Source organism: Salvelinus sp. IW2-2015, unplaced genomic scaffold (genome assembly GCF_002910315.2).
Source record: "Salvelinus sp. IW2-2015 unplaced genomic scaffold, ASM291031v2 Un_scaffold16589, whole genome shotgun sequence".
In the NCBI taxonomy this organism is placed as follows: Eukaryota; Metazoa; Chordata; class Actinopteri; order Salmoniformes; family Salmonidae; genus Salvelinus; species Salvelinus sp. IW2-2015.
In genome coordinates this window covers 71416-89499 of record NW_019957661.1, presented here as the reverse complement: position 1 = coordinate 89499, position 18084 = coordinate 71416, and the positions used below count along the sequence as shown (strand labels likewise).

At 44.7% G+C, this 18084-nt stretch overlaps 1 protein-coding gene across 1 annotated transcript in view; it reads left to right on the top strand.

Annotated features, from left to right (window-relative positions):
- LOC111951555 (filamin-C-like) overlaps window positions 1-17031 on the top strand; it is a 56559-nt gene extending 39528 nt beyond the window's left edge. The window contains 24 exon segments of the mRNA XM_070442759.1: window positions 185-310; window positions 312-341; window positions 1509-1698; window positions 1849-1872; window positions 2024-2271; window positions 3210-3309; window positions 3406-3491; window positions 3493-3547; window positions 3655-3783; window positions 4076-4249; window positions 4426-4587; window positions 4804-5007; window positions 6226-6378; window positions 6647-6769; window positions 7024-7299; window positions 7967-8224; window positions 8805-8816; window positions 12141-12278; window positions 12400-12515; window positions 14008-14140; window positions 14465-14641; window positions 14892-15110; window positions 15500-15712; window positions 15895-17031. Of these exon segments, the coding sequence (XP_070298860.1) occupies window positions 185-310; window positions 312-341; window positions 1509-1698; window positions 1849-1872; window positions 2024-2271; window positions 3210-3309; window positions 3406-3491; window positions 3493-3547; window positions 3655-3783; window positions 4076-4249; window positions 4426-4587; window positions 4804-5007; window positions 6226-6378; window positions 6647-6769; window positions 7024-7299; window positions 7967-8224; window positions 8805-8816; window positions 12141-12278; window positions 12400-12515; window positions 14008-14140; window positions 14465-14641; window positions 14892-15110; window positions 15500-15712; window positions 15895-16082 (3534 nt within the window). The 3' untranslated portion in view covers window positions 16083-17031.
- The last annotated feature ends 1053 nt before the right edge of the window (window positions 17032-18084 follow it).

The following is an 18084-nucleotide window of genomic DNA, read 5'->3' as shown; positions in this document are numbered from 1 at the left end:
CTACACAATGTTTGCCATCGCCTATGTCGATTCTCTCTTGATCCTCTTTCCTGTCTTGAAGTGGGAATCACGTTGAACTGAAACATTTCAATCCTTGAGAGATTTAAATCTTGATCTTTCATTAACATCTTTTAGTCGTGACCGCTCATTCTTTACAATTTATATTATTTTTCTCTCTCTGCAGTCCTTTAAGATCAAGACATTGCCTGCTCATGATGCCAGTAAGGTGCTTGCCAGTGGGCCAGGTTTGAATGCCCAGGGTGTGCCTGCCAGCCTGCCTGTGGAGTTCACCATCGATGCCCGCGATGCTGTGCGAAGGCCTGCTCACTGTGCAGATACTGGTGAGTCACCTCCGCCTCTGTCACTTCCTCTCTAGACAGAAACTGTCGTAGACTGTGAGCTCAGACATTCTCCTCCCTATTTAAAAGAGAACCTCCATTTATTTTTTCTTTAACCTTAAGAGGATAAACATCTCTTCAAGCTTGCTGTTATGATTCATGCTTGTTACAATTTTAACATTTCTACCTTATTTTCTTTATTGTGTGTTTAATAAAAAACCCAACACCAACCCCATGTCAAAGTCAGCCCCCCCCATTCTACCATTCGTTTCTCTCTGCCGCGTCCCTGATCTGGGATGTGGTTGGGTTGTGGCTGTGATGTGTCTGCTGTTGACTTGTCTGCAGGGTCCGGATGGGTCCAGGCGCGAGGCCTCAGTGTTTGTGGGAGACTGGGGCAGGAGGTATGGAGAAGCATATAGTCAAGGGGACATACCCTTCAGTATTCTTAAAAAAGGCTCCGTAAGCCTGCTCTTCCTTTTTCTGGACTCTTCTCTTTCACTCTCACGCTGCTGCCGTCTCCCTCGCCCTCGCCCTCTTGTTCCCTTTTCGTCCCCTTCTTCCCTAGTCCCCTTGTTCTTTTCCCCTTGTCTTTTTTGTACTTGCTGAGGACCCTGGGAGGATTATTTTGTAATCTCTGTCTCCTTTCACTCTCTTCTCTTCTTACTGTGAGAGAGGAGGGAAGGGATTGTAAACCAGATAAAAAGGGATTTTAGACCAAAGTTAAAACAATGCATTAACAAAGGATTCACTTGACTCCCTGGCTGAAGCTTCACTGAAACAATTGTGGTGCTGTGATGAGTTGGGACAGTACACATCAGTACAGGGAGGAACAGGGATCTCTTGGATGTTTGAAAGTGAACGTTTCTCCTAAGCAGTAGTACACATGAAAGACATTCTCCATCCCCTTAATGTCCCTCCTCCCCAGTCTGTGTGGACTGACCTCCATTGGGTTTGGCTAATTGGCTAATGTGGTTTTCTTTATCCCACTAACTGTAGAAAATGGTGCTTCCCTAAACATAGCACCATCACTTCTCAAAGATAATCACTCCCATTGTTGCATTGTGCACAGATTAGTGTTGCATCATGTTGAAAAGATGACATACATAGAACATGTACAGTTTACATGAGTGCACACATGCACACACTCATACCATATCCCTATACCTGTAGGACCCAGAAGGCAAGCCGAAAAAGGCCAACATCCGTGACAACAGAGATGGGACGTACACAGTGTCCTATGTACCAGACATGGCAGGGCGCTACACCATCACCATCAAGTATGGAGGAGAYGAGATTCCCTACTCACCCTATCGTATCCATGCCCTGCCCACTGGAGACGCCAGCAAGTGTCTGGTCACAGGTCAGTGAGAGGACTATATGTAAATGTATATCTATACTGTCTATCTCTATGGAGGAAGGCCTGGATAATCATTGCTCTGATGAAGTAGCTTTGGTGGGTTTTAGCCCATGATGCAACATTAATGAGGCACCATTTACTTTCTATCTACAGTTTCCATTGGAGGACATGGATTGGGTGAGCATTAATTAACATGCTAATTCTTCTGAAAACTAGCATGTATACCAGTGTATGTACTGCACATGATTATATTGACTTGATGTTTGTGATGACGGGATAGTTTCTGTAGTTCTGTATGGTCTCCTTACATGTCCATCATTCTCGACAGGTTCAGGCCTCGCACCCACCATCCAGATCGGCGAGGAGACCGTCATCACCGTGGACGCAAAAGCTGCTGGGAAGGGGAAGGTGACCTGTAAGGTGTCGACACCAGATGGGGCCGAACTAGACGTGGACGTGGTGGAGAATTCCGACGGAACGTTTGACATCTACTACACGGCTCCGGAACCTGGGAAATACGTCATCACCATCCGCTTCGGAGGAGAACACATTCCAAACAGCCCCTTCCACATTGTGGTGAGTACTTCCTGGTCCTACAGTACCCACGGAATCATGGGTACTGTAGTCCTTACCTGAATTTGTTGGGAAAGTGTCGTTTTTTTGTCACAGTGTTGCCATAAATGTGTTTCATTCATTGAATGTCTTCTGTAATGGTATCACACGATGTTGTGTGATCTCTAGGCTGGTTCAGAGACAGTAGGTTTGACTCATGTCATGTGACAGTACATGAGTTGTGCATGGTGTGCCACTTACATGAGCCTACGATAATCCTTGGAGGATTACTATAACTGTGTGCGCATGATGGTTTGTAAGTTACCCATAGAAATATGATGAGTAATTAGTCGATTTCTATGAAGTTTTCCTAAACGTGTGACTTACCCTCCCCAACAGGCCAGTGATACCGTCCCTATAATAGAGGAACCGTGTGACAAGCTCCAGTTACAACAGCCCTACCAGCCCTACCAGGGCTACCCCCCTCACTGGGTATAAACCTACCCCAAACCTCCCCTCACCCCACCCCACCCTGCCAGCACTTACCTCCACCCTCTCCTTCAGCTTACCCACCTCCTTCATATCCCAACACCATGATTCCTACTTTACTTTCCATGCACATCTCAAAAACCTTTGTTGCTTGTCCTCAGATGCTGCTCGCAAAGAATCATTGCATGTCCACTTCATTTCTGTTTTGCTTGTCTCCTTTGTGGCGATAGCCATTGAGCATCTATGTGTCTGTTGTGTGTGCGTGAGACGCTCTCGCATCGCTTTGACTGTTTTTCTTTCAGCTTATCTTGATTATCTCTCAGGCCTTCAAAGCCTGGACTCTCGCCTGTCCTGCCTGCCCAGAGTCAGGGCCTTTGTCTGGGCTGTGCTTTCACCTCCATCCCCTCGTACTGTCCCTGAGCAGAGATATAGACCAGAATGCCAATGTTAATTGAATAATTTCCCTTTCATAGGCCACAGAGGAGCCCGTCACCCCCGGGGATATCATGGAGCCTATGCTCCGCCCCTTCAACCTGGTCATTCCGTTCACCGTTCAGAAGGGAGAGATCACAGGTGAGATTTAACTGATGTCTAAGTTGGTGTGTGTGTGTGGTGTTTGCTGTGATATGTATGATAATAACTTACCTGTGTGTGTGTGTGTGTTTCCAGGTGAGTTGCGTATGCCCTCAGGTAAGACAGCCCGTCCTAACATCACAGACAACAAGGATGGGACAGTCACAGTGAAGTACGCCCCTAACAGAAGAAGGCCTGCACGAGATGGACATCAAATATGATGGAAACCACATCCCAGGTACATATTGCATAGAGAAAAACACACACACACATACATACACACAGAGTCTAATTCCATACAGGAAGTAGATCCATAATATGCTGTTTAATGCTGTTCCAACACAGGAAGTCCCCTCCAGTTCTATGTAGATGCCATCAATAGTGGTCATGTGACAGCCTATGGTCCTGGTCTGAGTCACGGCATGGTCAACAAACCTGCCACCTTCACCATCGTCACCAAGGATGCAGGGGAAGGTAAGGAACTGAACCAAATAATACCATACTGATTTGTGCCACTACTGTGCTATGGTCAAATTCTATCATGGTATTAATCATGGTATTCAACAATTCTCAAAGTCTTCAATCCCTTTCCCTTGCATGATTTTCCTCCGTCCCTCTCTCATCCCTTGTCTCCCCCTACATTCCCCCATCTCTCCTCTCTTCTGCTATTCCTACTTTCTCTCTTCCTGTCTTTCTCTCTTCCTGTCTTTCTCTCTTCCCGTCTTTCTCTCTTCCTGTCTTTCTCTCTCTCTCCTCTCATGTCTAGGTGGCCTGTCCCTGGCGGTGGAGGGCCCCTCTAAGGCAGAGATCAACTGTAAGGACAACAAGGATGGAACCTGTACTGTGTCCTACCTTCCCACTGTACCAGGAGACTACAACATCATTGTCAAGTTTGACAACAAACACATCGCCGGCAGCCCCTACACTGCCAAGATCACAGGTATTGACTCTGTGTATGTGTGTGTGTGAGAGAGAGTGAGAGAGAGAGAGTTTGTAATATGCAACAAGGCTTGAGCAAGGTTGTATTCAAAGGTTGTATTCATTAAATGCATGAATTCGTTTTCATTTTCTCTCCTTCATTCTCTTTGTTCTTTTCTGTCCTTCTCTCCCCTGTAGGGGATGACACTATGAGGACATCCCAGCTCAACGTCGGCACGGCAACAGACGTGTCATTGAAGATCTCAGAGACRGACCTGAGCAGCCTGACAGCGAGCATCAGAGCACCGTCGGGCAACGAGGAACCCTGCCTCCTCAAGAGACTGCCCAATCGACACATCGGTGAGCCACTCACCAGGCCYGGGTCCCAAAGTTTATGAATCTATTATTTAGTCAGTAACACAACTGTTAGTTGCGTAAACCTCTTTTTTTGTGTCGAAAGAGACCTGGTATGATAGCAGCAAGGGTAAACTTGTATATATTTAAACCATAAAGAGGCACAGATATAGTCATTCCATGTACCTGATTGCGTTCTCCTYTATCCGTCCTCCTCTCTAGGTATCTCATTCACTCCTAAGGAGGTGGGGGAGCATGTTGTGAGTGTGAAGAAGAACGGGACGCACGTGACCAACAGCCCCTTCAAGATCATGGTGGGYCAGTCAGAGATCGGGGACGCCAGCAAGGTCAAGGTGTTTGGCCAGGGACTGGTGGAGGGACACATCTTTGAGGTGGCTGAGTTCATAGTTGACACCAGGAACGCAGGTGAGGGTGTTTTCATTGGTATTCATTGTGACAAGTTACTATTGAACATAATAGAGGGTTAAGATAATATTCAACTTTAGACGTTCAGAAGTTTTAGGTTATAATAGTTTTTGCTGTGTATGCACTGTAAAAGGGTTGCAGTGAATTTGTCAGTAACTTGCAGGCAGCTCACTGGCAAGTAAGTTACTATATTTCATATTGCAGTACACCTACTGTTATCTAAATACTGTATCAAAGCGAGCACTGCGTATTGACACAATACCGTAGAATTGATTGTATTATACTGTAAAAAAAGTAAATGCTACTGTAATCGTAATGAATGGATGGATGAAATTTGTTGAGGGGATTAGGATTTGTATTTGACAGTATTTGACTGTAATTACATGGGATTGGTGTAAAAAGATTGGCTGCTTGGTAATGTGTTTTTCTTTACAGCATATCAATKAATATTTGGTGTTTTATATCACTTGCACTTCTAGAGGCCTTAACAAAGGCTTCTAAACTGGCAGTGACCACAGGGCAAAACAAACCGAAAGGACATGGCAAAATGCTCAATCATTTAAGGTTTAAGACTTGCTGCCACTCCAATCTGTGCCCTTTTAAATTGATGGGGCACTAATACCACATGCAGGTTAAATTAGTACAGCATTTTCACTAACGGGTGCAACAAATATAGCCTCTACAAGACCCGCCTCAAATATGTTAATGGTCAAAAGCTTTTTGGCACTCCGTATTCTGTGGGATAGAATTACAGTACACTTTAAAAAATGTAACTTGTTTTTACGGTAAGTGCTTTCTTTACAATAACATACTGTTAATCCAAAGTTTATTTGGAATTTACAATAACATACTGTACTTTTTTTTTTACAGTAATTTACAGGTAACAAGCTGCCAGTAAGTTACTGTAAAAACAAGTTATGGTTTTTACAGTGTACCATTCAAAATACAGCAATAATTTCCCTGCCCACAAAATGTTCCCACAATGGACCATCATTTACAGAATGCTGCAGTAAAATGTTTCACATATTTTACTGTTAATAATACTCAAAATGGCTGCATAAATTACAGTTTTCCATTACAATGTGGATATGACTGGTGTAACCAACACTCACTGTGACATCTTTCTCCCCATCTCTCTCCTCTCTCATGTCTCACTATCTAATCTCTCTCCTCTTCTCATGTCTCTCTCTTTCCCTCCCTCCCTCTTCTCTCTATCAGGGTATGGTGGTCTGGGTCTGTCTATCGAGGGTCCCAGTAAGGTGGATATTAACTGTGAGGATGTGGAGGATGGTACCTGTAAGGTGACCTACTGTCCCACTGAACCAGGAAATTACATCATCAACATCAAGTTCGCCGACCAGCACATTCCAGGTGAGTTCAGGTGCTTCAGGAGTTCAGGTGCAAGACCACCCATAGCAAGACAAGTCTGTTTAGACAGGAGCTGGATTGTATACAGGCATGTTGTAAGACACCCCTGAGGCCGCCGGAGGGGGTGTCTTACAACATGCAGCTCCTGTCTAAATCCAGCTCCTGTCTAAATCCAGCTCCTGTCTAAACAGACTTGTCTTGCTATGGGTGGTCTTGCATTTTTTTTGTCTGATTTGGGTTCCTGACTGGCTGTGATTGGTATATCCCACAGGAAGTCCTTTCACAGTGAAGGTGTGTGGTGAGGGCAGGGTGAAGGAGAGCATCACCAGGAAGAGACATGCTCCATCAATTGCTACTGTGGGCAGCACCTGTAACCTCAACCTCAAAATACCAGGTGAGAACCGTTATGGTCTGTGTGTGGTCAAGGATTGGGATTCCAAAAAGCCCACTGGCTCTCCTCCTTTCTATCTACCATCCCTCCTTTTCTCTTGTCTTCCTCTCCTTGCGCAGTCACATGCTTTCACATACCTTTACTACACACTGTTGTGACCCCTTGCTTGGTCTTCCTACTGCATAGTTCTATTTTCATCTCTTGCTCTTTCTTCCTCCTTCCCTCCTTCCTTCCCTCCCTCCTTCCACCCTCTGTAGGTAATTGGTTTCAGATGGTGTCGGCCCAAGAGCGGCATACGCGCACGTTCACGCGCAGCAGTCACACGTACACGCGCACGGAGCGCACAGAGATTAGTAAGACACAGGCGGGGGAGACCAAGCGTGAAGTGCGTGTGGAGGAGAGTACCCAGGTYGGGGGAGACCCCTTCAGGGACGTGTTTGGAGAGTTCCTGGGGAGTCAGAGTCTCACAGGCTTCAGTGGGATACCAGCCACTACCAGACAGCCTCAAGAGGGTGTGTGTGTGACACAAGAGGGTGTGTGAGGCCTGTCTAATGCCGATTAATTGATTCGGAATGTGTGTGTTTTGTGTTGAGTGTCCAATTCGTTTTTTTTGTTTTAATCCAGAATAATAAATACATCTAGAATACAAATGTATGTCAAACTACTGCTTGATTAAGTTGAATAAAAATAAAAATAAATTGCATGATGCAATGATGTATGTAAATAGTCCATTTTATAGATCAGGTGTTAACATGTCTGGATATTAATTAATGTGTGTGCCTTTGTGTGTGTTGAGTTGGGGAGTCGATCCATGTTTCTCCCATTGTCCCAGATTGGAATTTATAGGAGGGCATTTAAAGGAGAGAGCAGAGCTGGAAAATCTGAGCAGTTCATGGCTGTCACCTCTGTGACCCAGCCATCTTACTCTGACATCACACAGAGCCAGAGACTGATCCACACACCGCTGAATCCACATCTCAGTCTGACTAACCTCATACAGTCTCTCTGATTATCCACTCCCCCTACAGACAACCTGAGTGTTTGAAGAGTGAACAGTATTTTGAAGTTTGTCTGAAGTACTTCTCCTCCTTGTGTCCTTCTCTCCTTCTCCTCTCTCTCTTTCTTCCTCCTTCTCCCATATATTTCTCTCTCCCCCTACTCTCTTTCCTTCTTTTTTTTCTTTCCCTCCAACCAATCCAGGTGACCAGGGGACCCAGGAGATGACGGCCCAGGTGACCAGTCCGGGGGGTAAGACGGAGGACGCAGAGATCATCGACGGCGAGGACAGCACCTACAGCGTCCGTTTCATCCCCCAGGAGATGGGGCCCCACACGGTCAACGTCAAGTACCGGGGCCAGCACGTCCCCGGGAGCCCCTTCCAGTTCACCGTGGGGCCCCTGGGAGAGGGAGGGGCACACAAGGTCCGGGCCGGGGGCACGGGGCTGGATAGAGGAGTGGGCTAGGAATGGCAGGTAGGTTGGCTGAGGGGGGCAGTAGAGTCTCCTTAGAAAGTGATAGGCTGGTATGAAGCTTCTGATAGGGAGCCTTGCCTTTTCAGTCAGTCACTAAATGTAGGGCTATGTTGGGCTTTTGATCAAGATAATGGAAACTACCATATTTTTTTATTTTTTTATTTCACCTTATTTAACCAGGTAGGCTAGTTGAGAACAAGTTCTCATTTACAACTGTGACCTGGCAAGATAAAGCAAAGCAGTGCGACACAAACAACAACACGGAGTTACACATGGAATAAAACAAACATACAGTCAATAACACAATAGAAAAAAAGTCTATATACAGTGTGTGCAAATGAGGTAAGATAAGGGAGGTAAGGCAATAAATAGGCCATAGTGGCGAAATAATTACAATTTAGCAATTAAAACACTGGATGGAATGATGTGCAGAAGATGAATGTGCAAGTAGAGATACTGGGGTGCAAAGGAGAAAAAAAAATAACAGCATGGGGATGCGGTAGTTGGATGGGCTATTTACAGATGGGCTATGTACAGGTGCAGTGATCTGTGAGCTGCTCTGACAGCTGGTGCTTAAAGTTAGTGAGGGAGATATGAGTCTCCAGCTTCAGTGATATTTGCAATTCGTTCCAGTCATTGGCAGCAGAGAGCTGGAAGGAAAGGCGTCCGAAGCAGGAATTGGCTTTGGGGTGAACAGTGAAAATACCTGCTGGAGCGCGTGCTTACGGGTGGTGCTGCTATGGTGACCAGTGAGCTGAGATAAGGCGTGGCTTTACCTAGCATAGACTTATAGATGACCTGGAGCCAGTGGATTTGGCGACGAATATGAAGCGAGGGCCAGCTAACGAGAGCATACAGGTCGCAGTGGTGGGTAGTATATGGGGCTTTGGTGACAAAACGGATGGCACTGTGATAGACTGCATCCAATTTGCTGAGTATTGGAGGCTATTTTGTAAATGACATCGCCGAAGTCAAGGATCGGTAGGATAGTCAGTTTTACGAGGGTGGTGGTAGCAGCATGAGTGAAGGATACTTTGTGGGCGAAATAGGAAGCGATTCTAGATTTAATTTTGGATTGGAGATGCTTAATGTCAGTCTGGAAGGAGAGTTACAGTTTAACCAGACACCTAGAATATGTGGACATCTACAAATACCTAAGTCAGAAACGTCCAGAGTAGTGATGCTGGACGGAGCGGGCAGGTGCTGGTAGCGATCGGTGGAGAGCATGCATTTAGTTTTACTTGCATTTAAGAGCAGTTGGAGGCCCACGGAAGGAAGTTGTATGGCATTGAAGCTCGTTTGAGGTTAGTTAACCTCTCTGGGATATTCGGACGGTAGCGTCCCACCTCGCCAAAAGCCAGTGAAATTGTAGGGCGCCAAATTCAAAACAACAGAAATCCCATAATAACAATTCCTCAAACATACAAGTATTTTACACCCATTTTAAGAATACATTTGTTGTAAATCCAGCCACAGTGTTCGATTTCAAAAAGGCTTTACGACAAAAGCACACAACGATAATGTTAGGTCAGCACACTAGTCACAGAAAAACACAGCCATTTTTTCCAGCCAAAGAGAGGAGTCACAAAAAGCAGAAATAGAGATAAAATTAATCACTAACCTTTGATGATCTTCATCAGATGACACTCATAGGACTTCATGTTACACAATACATGTATGTTTTGTTCGATAAAGTTCATATTTAATATCCAAAAATCTCAGTTTACATTGGCGCGTTATGTTCAGTAGTTCCAAAACATCCGGTGATTTTGCAGAGAGCCACATCAATTTACAGAAATACTCCAAAATAAACATTGCTAAAAGATTCAATTGTTATGAATGGAATTATTGAAAAACTTCTCCCTTAATGCAAAAGCTCTGTCAGATTTTTAAAAAACTTTCCGGAAAAAGAACACCATTGCAATAATCTGAGTACGGCGCTCAGACACAAAAACAAGCCATACAGATACCCGCCATGTTGTGGAGTTAACAGAAGTCAGAAATAGCATTATAAATATTCACTTACCTTTGATGATCTTCATCAAGAATGCACTCCCAGGAATCCCAGTTCCACAATAATGTTGTTTTTGTTCGATAATGTCCATCATTTATGTCCAAACACCTCCTTTTTGTTTTGCGCGTTTAGTACAAAATCCAAACTCAGGAGGCGCGCGGCAAGTTCCAGGCGATATTTCAGACGAAAAGTCATATTAACAGTTTGTAGAAAACATGTCAAACGAAGGAATAGTTTACTCTTTAGGATGTTTTTATCATAAATCTTCAATAATGTTTCAACTGGAGGAATTCCTTTGTCTGTAGAAATGCATGGAACGCAGCTAACTCTCAGGGAGTGCGCGAGACTGAGCTCGTGGCAACTCTGCCAGACCCCTGACTCAAACAGCTCTCATTCCCCCCCTCCTTCACAGTAGAAGCATCAAACAACAGTTCTAAAGACTGTTGACATCTAGTGAAGACTTCGGAAGTGCAATATGACCCCATAGACACTGTATATTCGATAGGCAATGACAGGCAATGAAAAACTACAAACCTCAAGATTTCCCACTTCCTGGTTGGATTTTTTTTCTCAGGTTTTTGCCTGCCATATGGTTCTGTTATACTCACAGACATCATTCAAACAGTTTTAGAAAATTCAGAGTGTTTTCCATCCAAATGTACTAATATTATGCATATTCTAGCTTTTAGGACTGAGTAGCAGCGTTTACTCTGGGCACCTTTTTATCCAAGCTACTCAATACTGCCCCCAGTCCCAAAGAAGTTAACACAGTGTCCAAAGAAAGGGCCAGAAGTATACAGAATGGTATCGTCTGGTAGAGGTGGATCAGAGAATCACCAGCAGCAAGAGCGACATCAATGATGTGTACAGAGAAAAAAGTCGGCCTGAGAATTGAACCTGTGGCACCCCCAATAGAGACTGCCAGAGTCCGGACAACAGACCCTCCGATTTGACTCACTGAACTCTGTCTGAGAAGTAGTTGGTGAACCAGGCGAGGCAGTCATTTTGAGAGACCAAGGCTGTTGAGTCTGCCAATATGAATGTGATGATTGACAGAGTCTAAAGCCTTGCGCAGGTCTATGAATACAGCTGCACAGTATTGTCTCTTATCGATGGAGGTTATGATATCGTTTAGGACCTTGAGCGTGGCTGAGGTGGACCCATGACCAGCTCTGAAACCAGATTGCATAGCAGAGAAGGTACGGTGGGATTCGAAATGGTCGGTGATCTGTTTGTTAACTTGGCTTTTGAAGACCTTAGAAAGGCAGGTAGGATAGATATAGGTCTGTAGCAAGTTTGGGTCTAGAGTGTCTCCCCCTTTGAAGAGGGGGATGACCACGGCAGCTTTCCAATCTTTAGGGATCTCAGATGATACGAAAGAGAGGTTGAACAGGCTAGTAATAGGAGTTGCACAATTTCGGCTGATAAGAGGGTCCATATTGTCTAGCCCTGCTGATTTGTAGGGTTCCAGATTTTGCAGCTCTTTCAGAACATCAGCTATCTGGATTTGGGTGAAGGAGAAATGGGGGAGGCTTGGGCAAGTTGCTGTGGGGGGTGCAGGACTGTTGACCAGGTTAGGGGTGGCCAGGTGGAAAGCATKGCCATCCGTAGAAAAATGCTTATTGAAATTCTCAATTATCATGGATTTATTGGTGGTGACAGTGTATCCCAGCCTCAGTGCAGTGGGCAGCTGGGAGGAGGTGCTCTTATTCTCTATGGACTTTACAGTGCCCCATAACTTTTTGGAGTTTGTGCTGCAGGATGCAAATTTCTGTTTGAAAAAGCTAGCCTTTGCTTTCCTAACTGCCTATGTATATTGGTTCCTAACTTCCATGCTTCTTTCCCTTGTGTATATACTGTATAACTGACTGTATGTGTTCCTCTGTAGCTGAGTTTAGTATCTGGACCAGAGAGGCTGGTGCAGGAGGTCTGTCCATCGCTGTAGAGGGGCCCAGTAAGGCAGAGATCAGCTTTGAAGACAGGAAGGATGGATCCTGCGGGGTGGCCTATGTGGTGCAGGAACCAGGTCAGACCAACATATTATACACACTAAATTCATCTAACGTACACAACRACATACTGGACATATTCTATACCTAAAATCACAAGGTTGACTATGTGCCTTCTATCTCGCTCTCTCTCTCCAGGTGACTATGAGGTGTCCATTAAGTTTAATGATGAGCACATCCCAGACAGTCCCTTCGTAGTCCCCATCGCCACTCTGTCTGATAACTCACGCCGCCTTACAGTCACCAGCCTACAGGTTAGAACACACACACACAGCCACACACACACATATACACTACCTTTTTGAAAGATTTTTTTTTTTGTGCATTAAAATAACATCAAGTTGATCAGAAAATACAGTGTAGACATTGATAATGTTGTAAATGATTGTAGTGGAAAAGGCTGGTTTTTAATGGAATATCTACATAGGCTACAGAGGCCTATTATCAGCAACCATCACTCCTGTGTTCCAATGGCACGTTGTGTTAGCTAATCCAAGTTTATAATTTGAAAGGCTAATTAATCATTAGAAAAACCCTTTTGCAATTATGTTAGCGCAGCTGAAAACTGTTGTACTGATTAAAGAAGCAATAAAACTGGCCTTCTTTAGCCTAGATGAATATCTGGAGCATCAGCATTTGTGGGTTTGTTACAGGCTCAAAATGGCCAGAAACAAATACCTTTCTTCTGAAACTCGTCAGTCTATTCTTGTTCTGAGAAAATGAAGGCTATTCCATGCGATTAAATGCCAAGAAACTGAAGATCTCGTACAACGCTGTGTACTATTTCCTTCACAGAACAGAACTGGCTCTAACCAGAATAGAAAGAGGAGTGGGAGGCCCTGGTGCACAACTGAGCAAGAGGACAAGTACATTAGAATGTTCTCGTTTGAGAAACAGACGCCTTCATTAAATTGTACCCTCAAAACACCAGTCTCAACGTCAACAGTGAAGAGGCGACTCCGGGATGCTGGCCTTCTAGGCCGAGTTCCTCTGTCCAGTGTCTGTGTTCTTTTTGCCCAGCTTAATCTTTTTTTTTATTGGCCAGTCTGAGATATGGCTTTTTTCTTTGCAACTCGCCTAGAATGCCAGCATCCCGGAGTCGCCTCTTCACTGTTGACGTGAGACTGTGTTTGCGGGTACTATTTAATGAAGCTGCCAGTGGAGAACTTGTGAGGTGTCTGTTTCTCAAACTAGACACTCTAATGTACTTGTCCTCTTGCTCAGTTGTGCACCGGGGCCTCCCACTCCTCTTTCTATTCTGGTTAGAGACAGTTTGCGCTGTTCTGTGAAGTGAGTAGTACACAGCGTTGTACAAGATATTCAGTTTCTTGGCAATTTCAGACCTTATTCTGATGTCTGTCATTATTAGCGAGGACTGGAATGGTATTATACGGAGGGCAGAGTTCTCTGCAATATGAATAGACACACCTGTCATAACCTCTTCTTAGATTTAAACCAGAGGTGGAACGTCATCTTTATTTGAGTTGTAAATGAATTTAGATTAGCTATGAATAGTTTTATTAGTGGATAGATTTGGCAGGCCACTCTAAAATCTATATGCAGGCCATGTGTGTGTGTGTGTGTGTGTGTGTGTGTGTGTGTGTTCAAGTTGGGGGGTGAGATGGTTGGATAATTATTATTATTAGCTGCTTCTGCTTTAGAGGAAATGTGTTACCCAACACCCTGTCATCAGTCTGACCACATGGGGCTTATTAGATCATTGACCTTTAACTTTTGCGATTGAAGGAGATGGGGTTGAAGGTGGGCCAGGAGGCGTCGTTCGCAGTGCAGTTGAACGGGGCGAGGGGGTTGATAGATGCTAAGGTTCACACCCCATCCGGAGCTGTAGAGGAGTGTTACGTTACTGAGCTGGACAGCGGTAAGACATAGCACTGAACAAACTGACAATACAACAACTCACAACTATACAGTACAGAAAATATCCAAGATACTGCCTTTTCCACCAGATTGATTCAATTCCTTTGATAATTAAGAAAATACATCAAGTCAAAAACCAGCAGTGCATGCAGTAGTAGTATTTTACAGTAGAGGGCTTGTACAACCAAAGCACCAGGTGCTCATCCTACATTAGAAAGAAGTTCATCTCAATTGCATGTCTTGCTAAATAAATGGTTCAGTAAGTAAATTGTGAATATTGTAACATGTCGGCCATTTTTACCGTCCCCTTCCTGTTCCCCTGCAGACCAGCACGCCATCCGGTTTATCCCGAGGGAGAACGGAGTCCACTCCATCGAAGTGCGTTTCAACGGGAGCCACATTCCCGGAAGTCCCTTCAAGATCCGGGTGGGAGAGATCGGACAGGTCGGGGACCCGGGAATGGTGTCTGCCTTCGGACCTGGGCTGGAAGGAGGAACCACAGGTATGAGGAACATTGTGTCCTACACACACAAACACATACAATAATGTAGACAAATACAGTATGTGTTTATTAGAATTTTAACACAGTTCAGTAATTTGGTCATTTCAATTTCAAATACCCAAAGAAGGCCTATAGGCTATTGTAAGGAAAAATACACAAAATGTATAAATTACCAATATTGGCTCACATGTCTCTTCTAACTCACCTSTGATTGGATGTTTTCCCTGTCCATCTCTTTCCCCTCCTGTAGGCGCGGCGTCAGATTTTGTAGTGAACACGTGTAATGCGGGGTCAGGTGCTCTGTCAGTGACCATCGATGGGCCGTCCAAGGTCAAGATGGACTGTCAAGATTGTCCCGAGGGTTACAAGGTCACCTACACACCCATGGCCCCCGGAAGCTATCTCATCACCATCAAATACGGAGGACCATCCCACATCGTAGGCAGCCCCTTCAAGGCTAAAGTCACAGGTAAGTCCTCTATAGAGCAACGCTACCCAGACACTAACGTTTGAGTGTTGAGTCGAGAATGTGTTGATGGAGAGATGGCAAGTGTGTGTGTGTGTGTGTGTGTACTGGTCTACTAAAGACTCAGACCTTGTGGAGGCTTGGTGTAATGAGTTGGAAGAGTCCCTAGCCTCTACACCCTCCTATTATATTAGACATGATGTATTTTTCCAGAGGGCTCCTAAACTGTGTGTGTTTATATTTTATATGAGGAGAGATTATGCAACACGCCAGATGTGATTATAGATCTTACGCAACCCCACTTATGCAACCCCACTCTCTCTCTCCCTCTTCTATCTCTCTCTTATTTTCTCTCTCTTTCTCTCTCTCTTCCTCTCACTCTCTCTCTCTAGGTGCTCGTCTCTCTGGTGGTCACAGTCTACATGAAACCTCGTCCGTTCTTGTGGAGACTGTAACCAAGACGTCGTCATCGTCGTCGTCGATGGGCGTGGCCTATGGCCCTAAGTTCTCTTCGGATGCCAGTAAGGTGGTCTCCCGGGGCGCCGGCCTATCAACGGCCTTTGTAGAGCAGAAGAACACCTTCACAGTGGACTGCAGCAAAGCAGGTGAGAGGCAATGGTCATACACACAGGTGCGCACACACGCAGACACACACGCAGACACACACGCAGACACACACACAGACACACACGCAGACACACACGTGTACAAATGCACCCACATATAAAGTTTTTGCGCACATACACTAACACAAATACTTAATATTGCCGTATTTCATCCCCTGTAGGAACTAACATGTTGATGGTGGGGGTACACGGACCCAAGACCCCGTGTGAAGAGGTCTACGTTAAACACCTGGGCAACAGGATGTACAACGTCACCTACACCGTCAAAGAACAGGGCAACTACATCCTCATCGTCAAATGGGGAGATGAAAATGTCCCCGGCAGCCCCTTCCATGTCACCGTCCCCTAAAATGGACTCATCCATCCCTTGTACAACCCCCTGCTGTATCCCAGAATGGACTAGTCCAACACCCCCACAGACACACTAAAGATGCAAAGACTTTTCCCGTCTGTCCAGGGGGGGAATTAATTTACCCATCATGCATTGTGCCAGATTACTCTGATAACTTATCCAGGTGACATCACAAAGATCTGAGGTGCCAATTCTCCTATGTATGCGCCCGCCCCTATTTTCTACGCACCACCCACCAACTAGGCACCCTGTTGCTGTTTACTTTCAATGAGAGAGAATGTACAAAGGGAAGTCAAAAGTAAAATCATGTTTTCTGTCTGTATGGGCCTATGTTAGTATTTTCAGAGCACAAACACAGTATGCAGTCACCACCATGTGCTTTTTAGCTAGTCCTCCAAAGGTGTCCTACACTGCCTGTACTGGCCTGGTGAAAATGGCTGCCTTACATGAGAGAAGATGGCTGTGATGTCACTGTCTGAATCACAGACAAACAGACAGACAGACAGACAGACAGATAGACAGACAGACAAGAGTTATTTACCTTTATTTATTCAGTCCTTTTATTTTCTTTGACAGAAAATGGTCTTATATTGTTTCAAAGGAGAAGGTTTCAGTCGAGCTTAGAAACTATTCTCCCTCATACTGGGCCTTCCTGTGTCATTTCGGGTGTAACCATGGACACAGAGATGTGGTTGGCCAAGAATTTTGTACTGAGGAAGAGAGCACGGCATAGCAATCGGTTTATCGTGTGAATGTTTAATTAAGAAGTCCACAGAGAGATGTTACAGTGGAACAGTATCATAGAGTGACATTTTATAGTGATTTTATATGTATGAAAATGAWCAGAAAAAACTCTTAATTGTTTGATATACTAACCTTCTGTTTGGTACGGATGTGCAGGCATAATAAAACGTTTAACTGCTAACTTTCCATTGAAAACCAAAAATGTGTTGTCTTAATTTAAAGTGTGTGTTTGCGKGGGTGTATTTTTGTTTGCGTTCCAAAAATGATGCCCAAAGCAATTTAGTATATTTASTTGTAACCAAAGGTGGTCCTCTGTAGCTCAGTTGGTAGAGCATGGTGCTTGTAACGCCAGGGTAGTGGGTTCAATTCCCAGGACCACCCATAATGTAATGTAATGTAATGTAAGCACACATGACTGGAAGTCACATTGGATAAAAGCCCCCGCTAAATGTCATGTGTTATTATATTAGCATGTTGTATATCTGTACAACAGCACCACTTGCTGGTGATAACGGGCTATTACAGATGGGTGGTGAAATCACTCAGTTAAAACAGTGTTTCCCAACCCTGGTTCCTCCAGTAACACCAACAGTACACAGGTTAGTTGTAGCCCTGGATAAACACACCTCATTCAGCTCATTGAGGGCTTGATGATTAGTTGACAATTGAGTCAGGTGTGCTTGTCCAGGGTTACAAGAAGCATGTGTACTGTTGGGGGTACTGGAGGACCAGGGTTGGGAGACACTGAGGTAAAATAAACCATGAAATGCGTTACCTGATTTTCTTATGGACCTTAGGAAAASTGTAGCATCATACAGAGCTTTTTCCTGTACTTCCTCCCTAAATAATCTGACTACAGGAATGTCCCCTCTCTGTCTGAGGGCAATATYACCACTGTGRKACTCTAATGGACCCCCTGATCCAGTGTAATCACGTTGTCATTACAGACCAGTGGGAGTTAAACCTTCAGCTGKGCCAGAGGCAGGCAGTAAGGGAGCTGCGTTCAGRACTATTACCCTGCACTGTCAGTGATATCACAGCCTGAGTCATGTTTAGTATGTTGCGCAATGTTTTGAACTGCACTAAACTGTGTGTTGTTACACTGTGCAGCATCACCCTGTGTGTTGGTTTCAGCCATAGTCCAGTGGTACGATCAAACTTTGATCAATTCATTGGTTGATTCATTAGTTGATTGGTTGACTCACTAATGATGCTGTTTTATTGGTTGAATGAAATGAACTGAAGAGTGGAACGG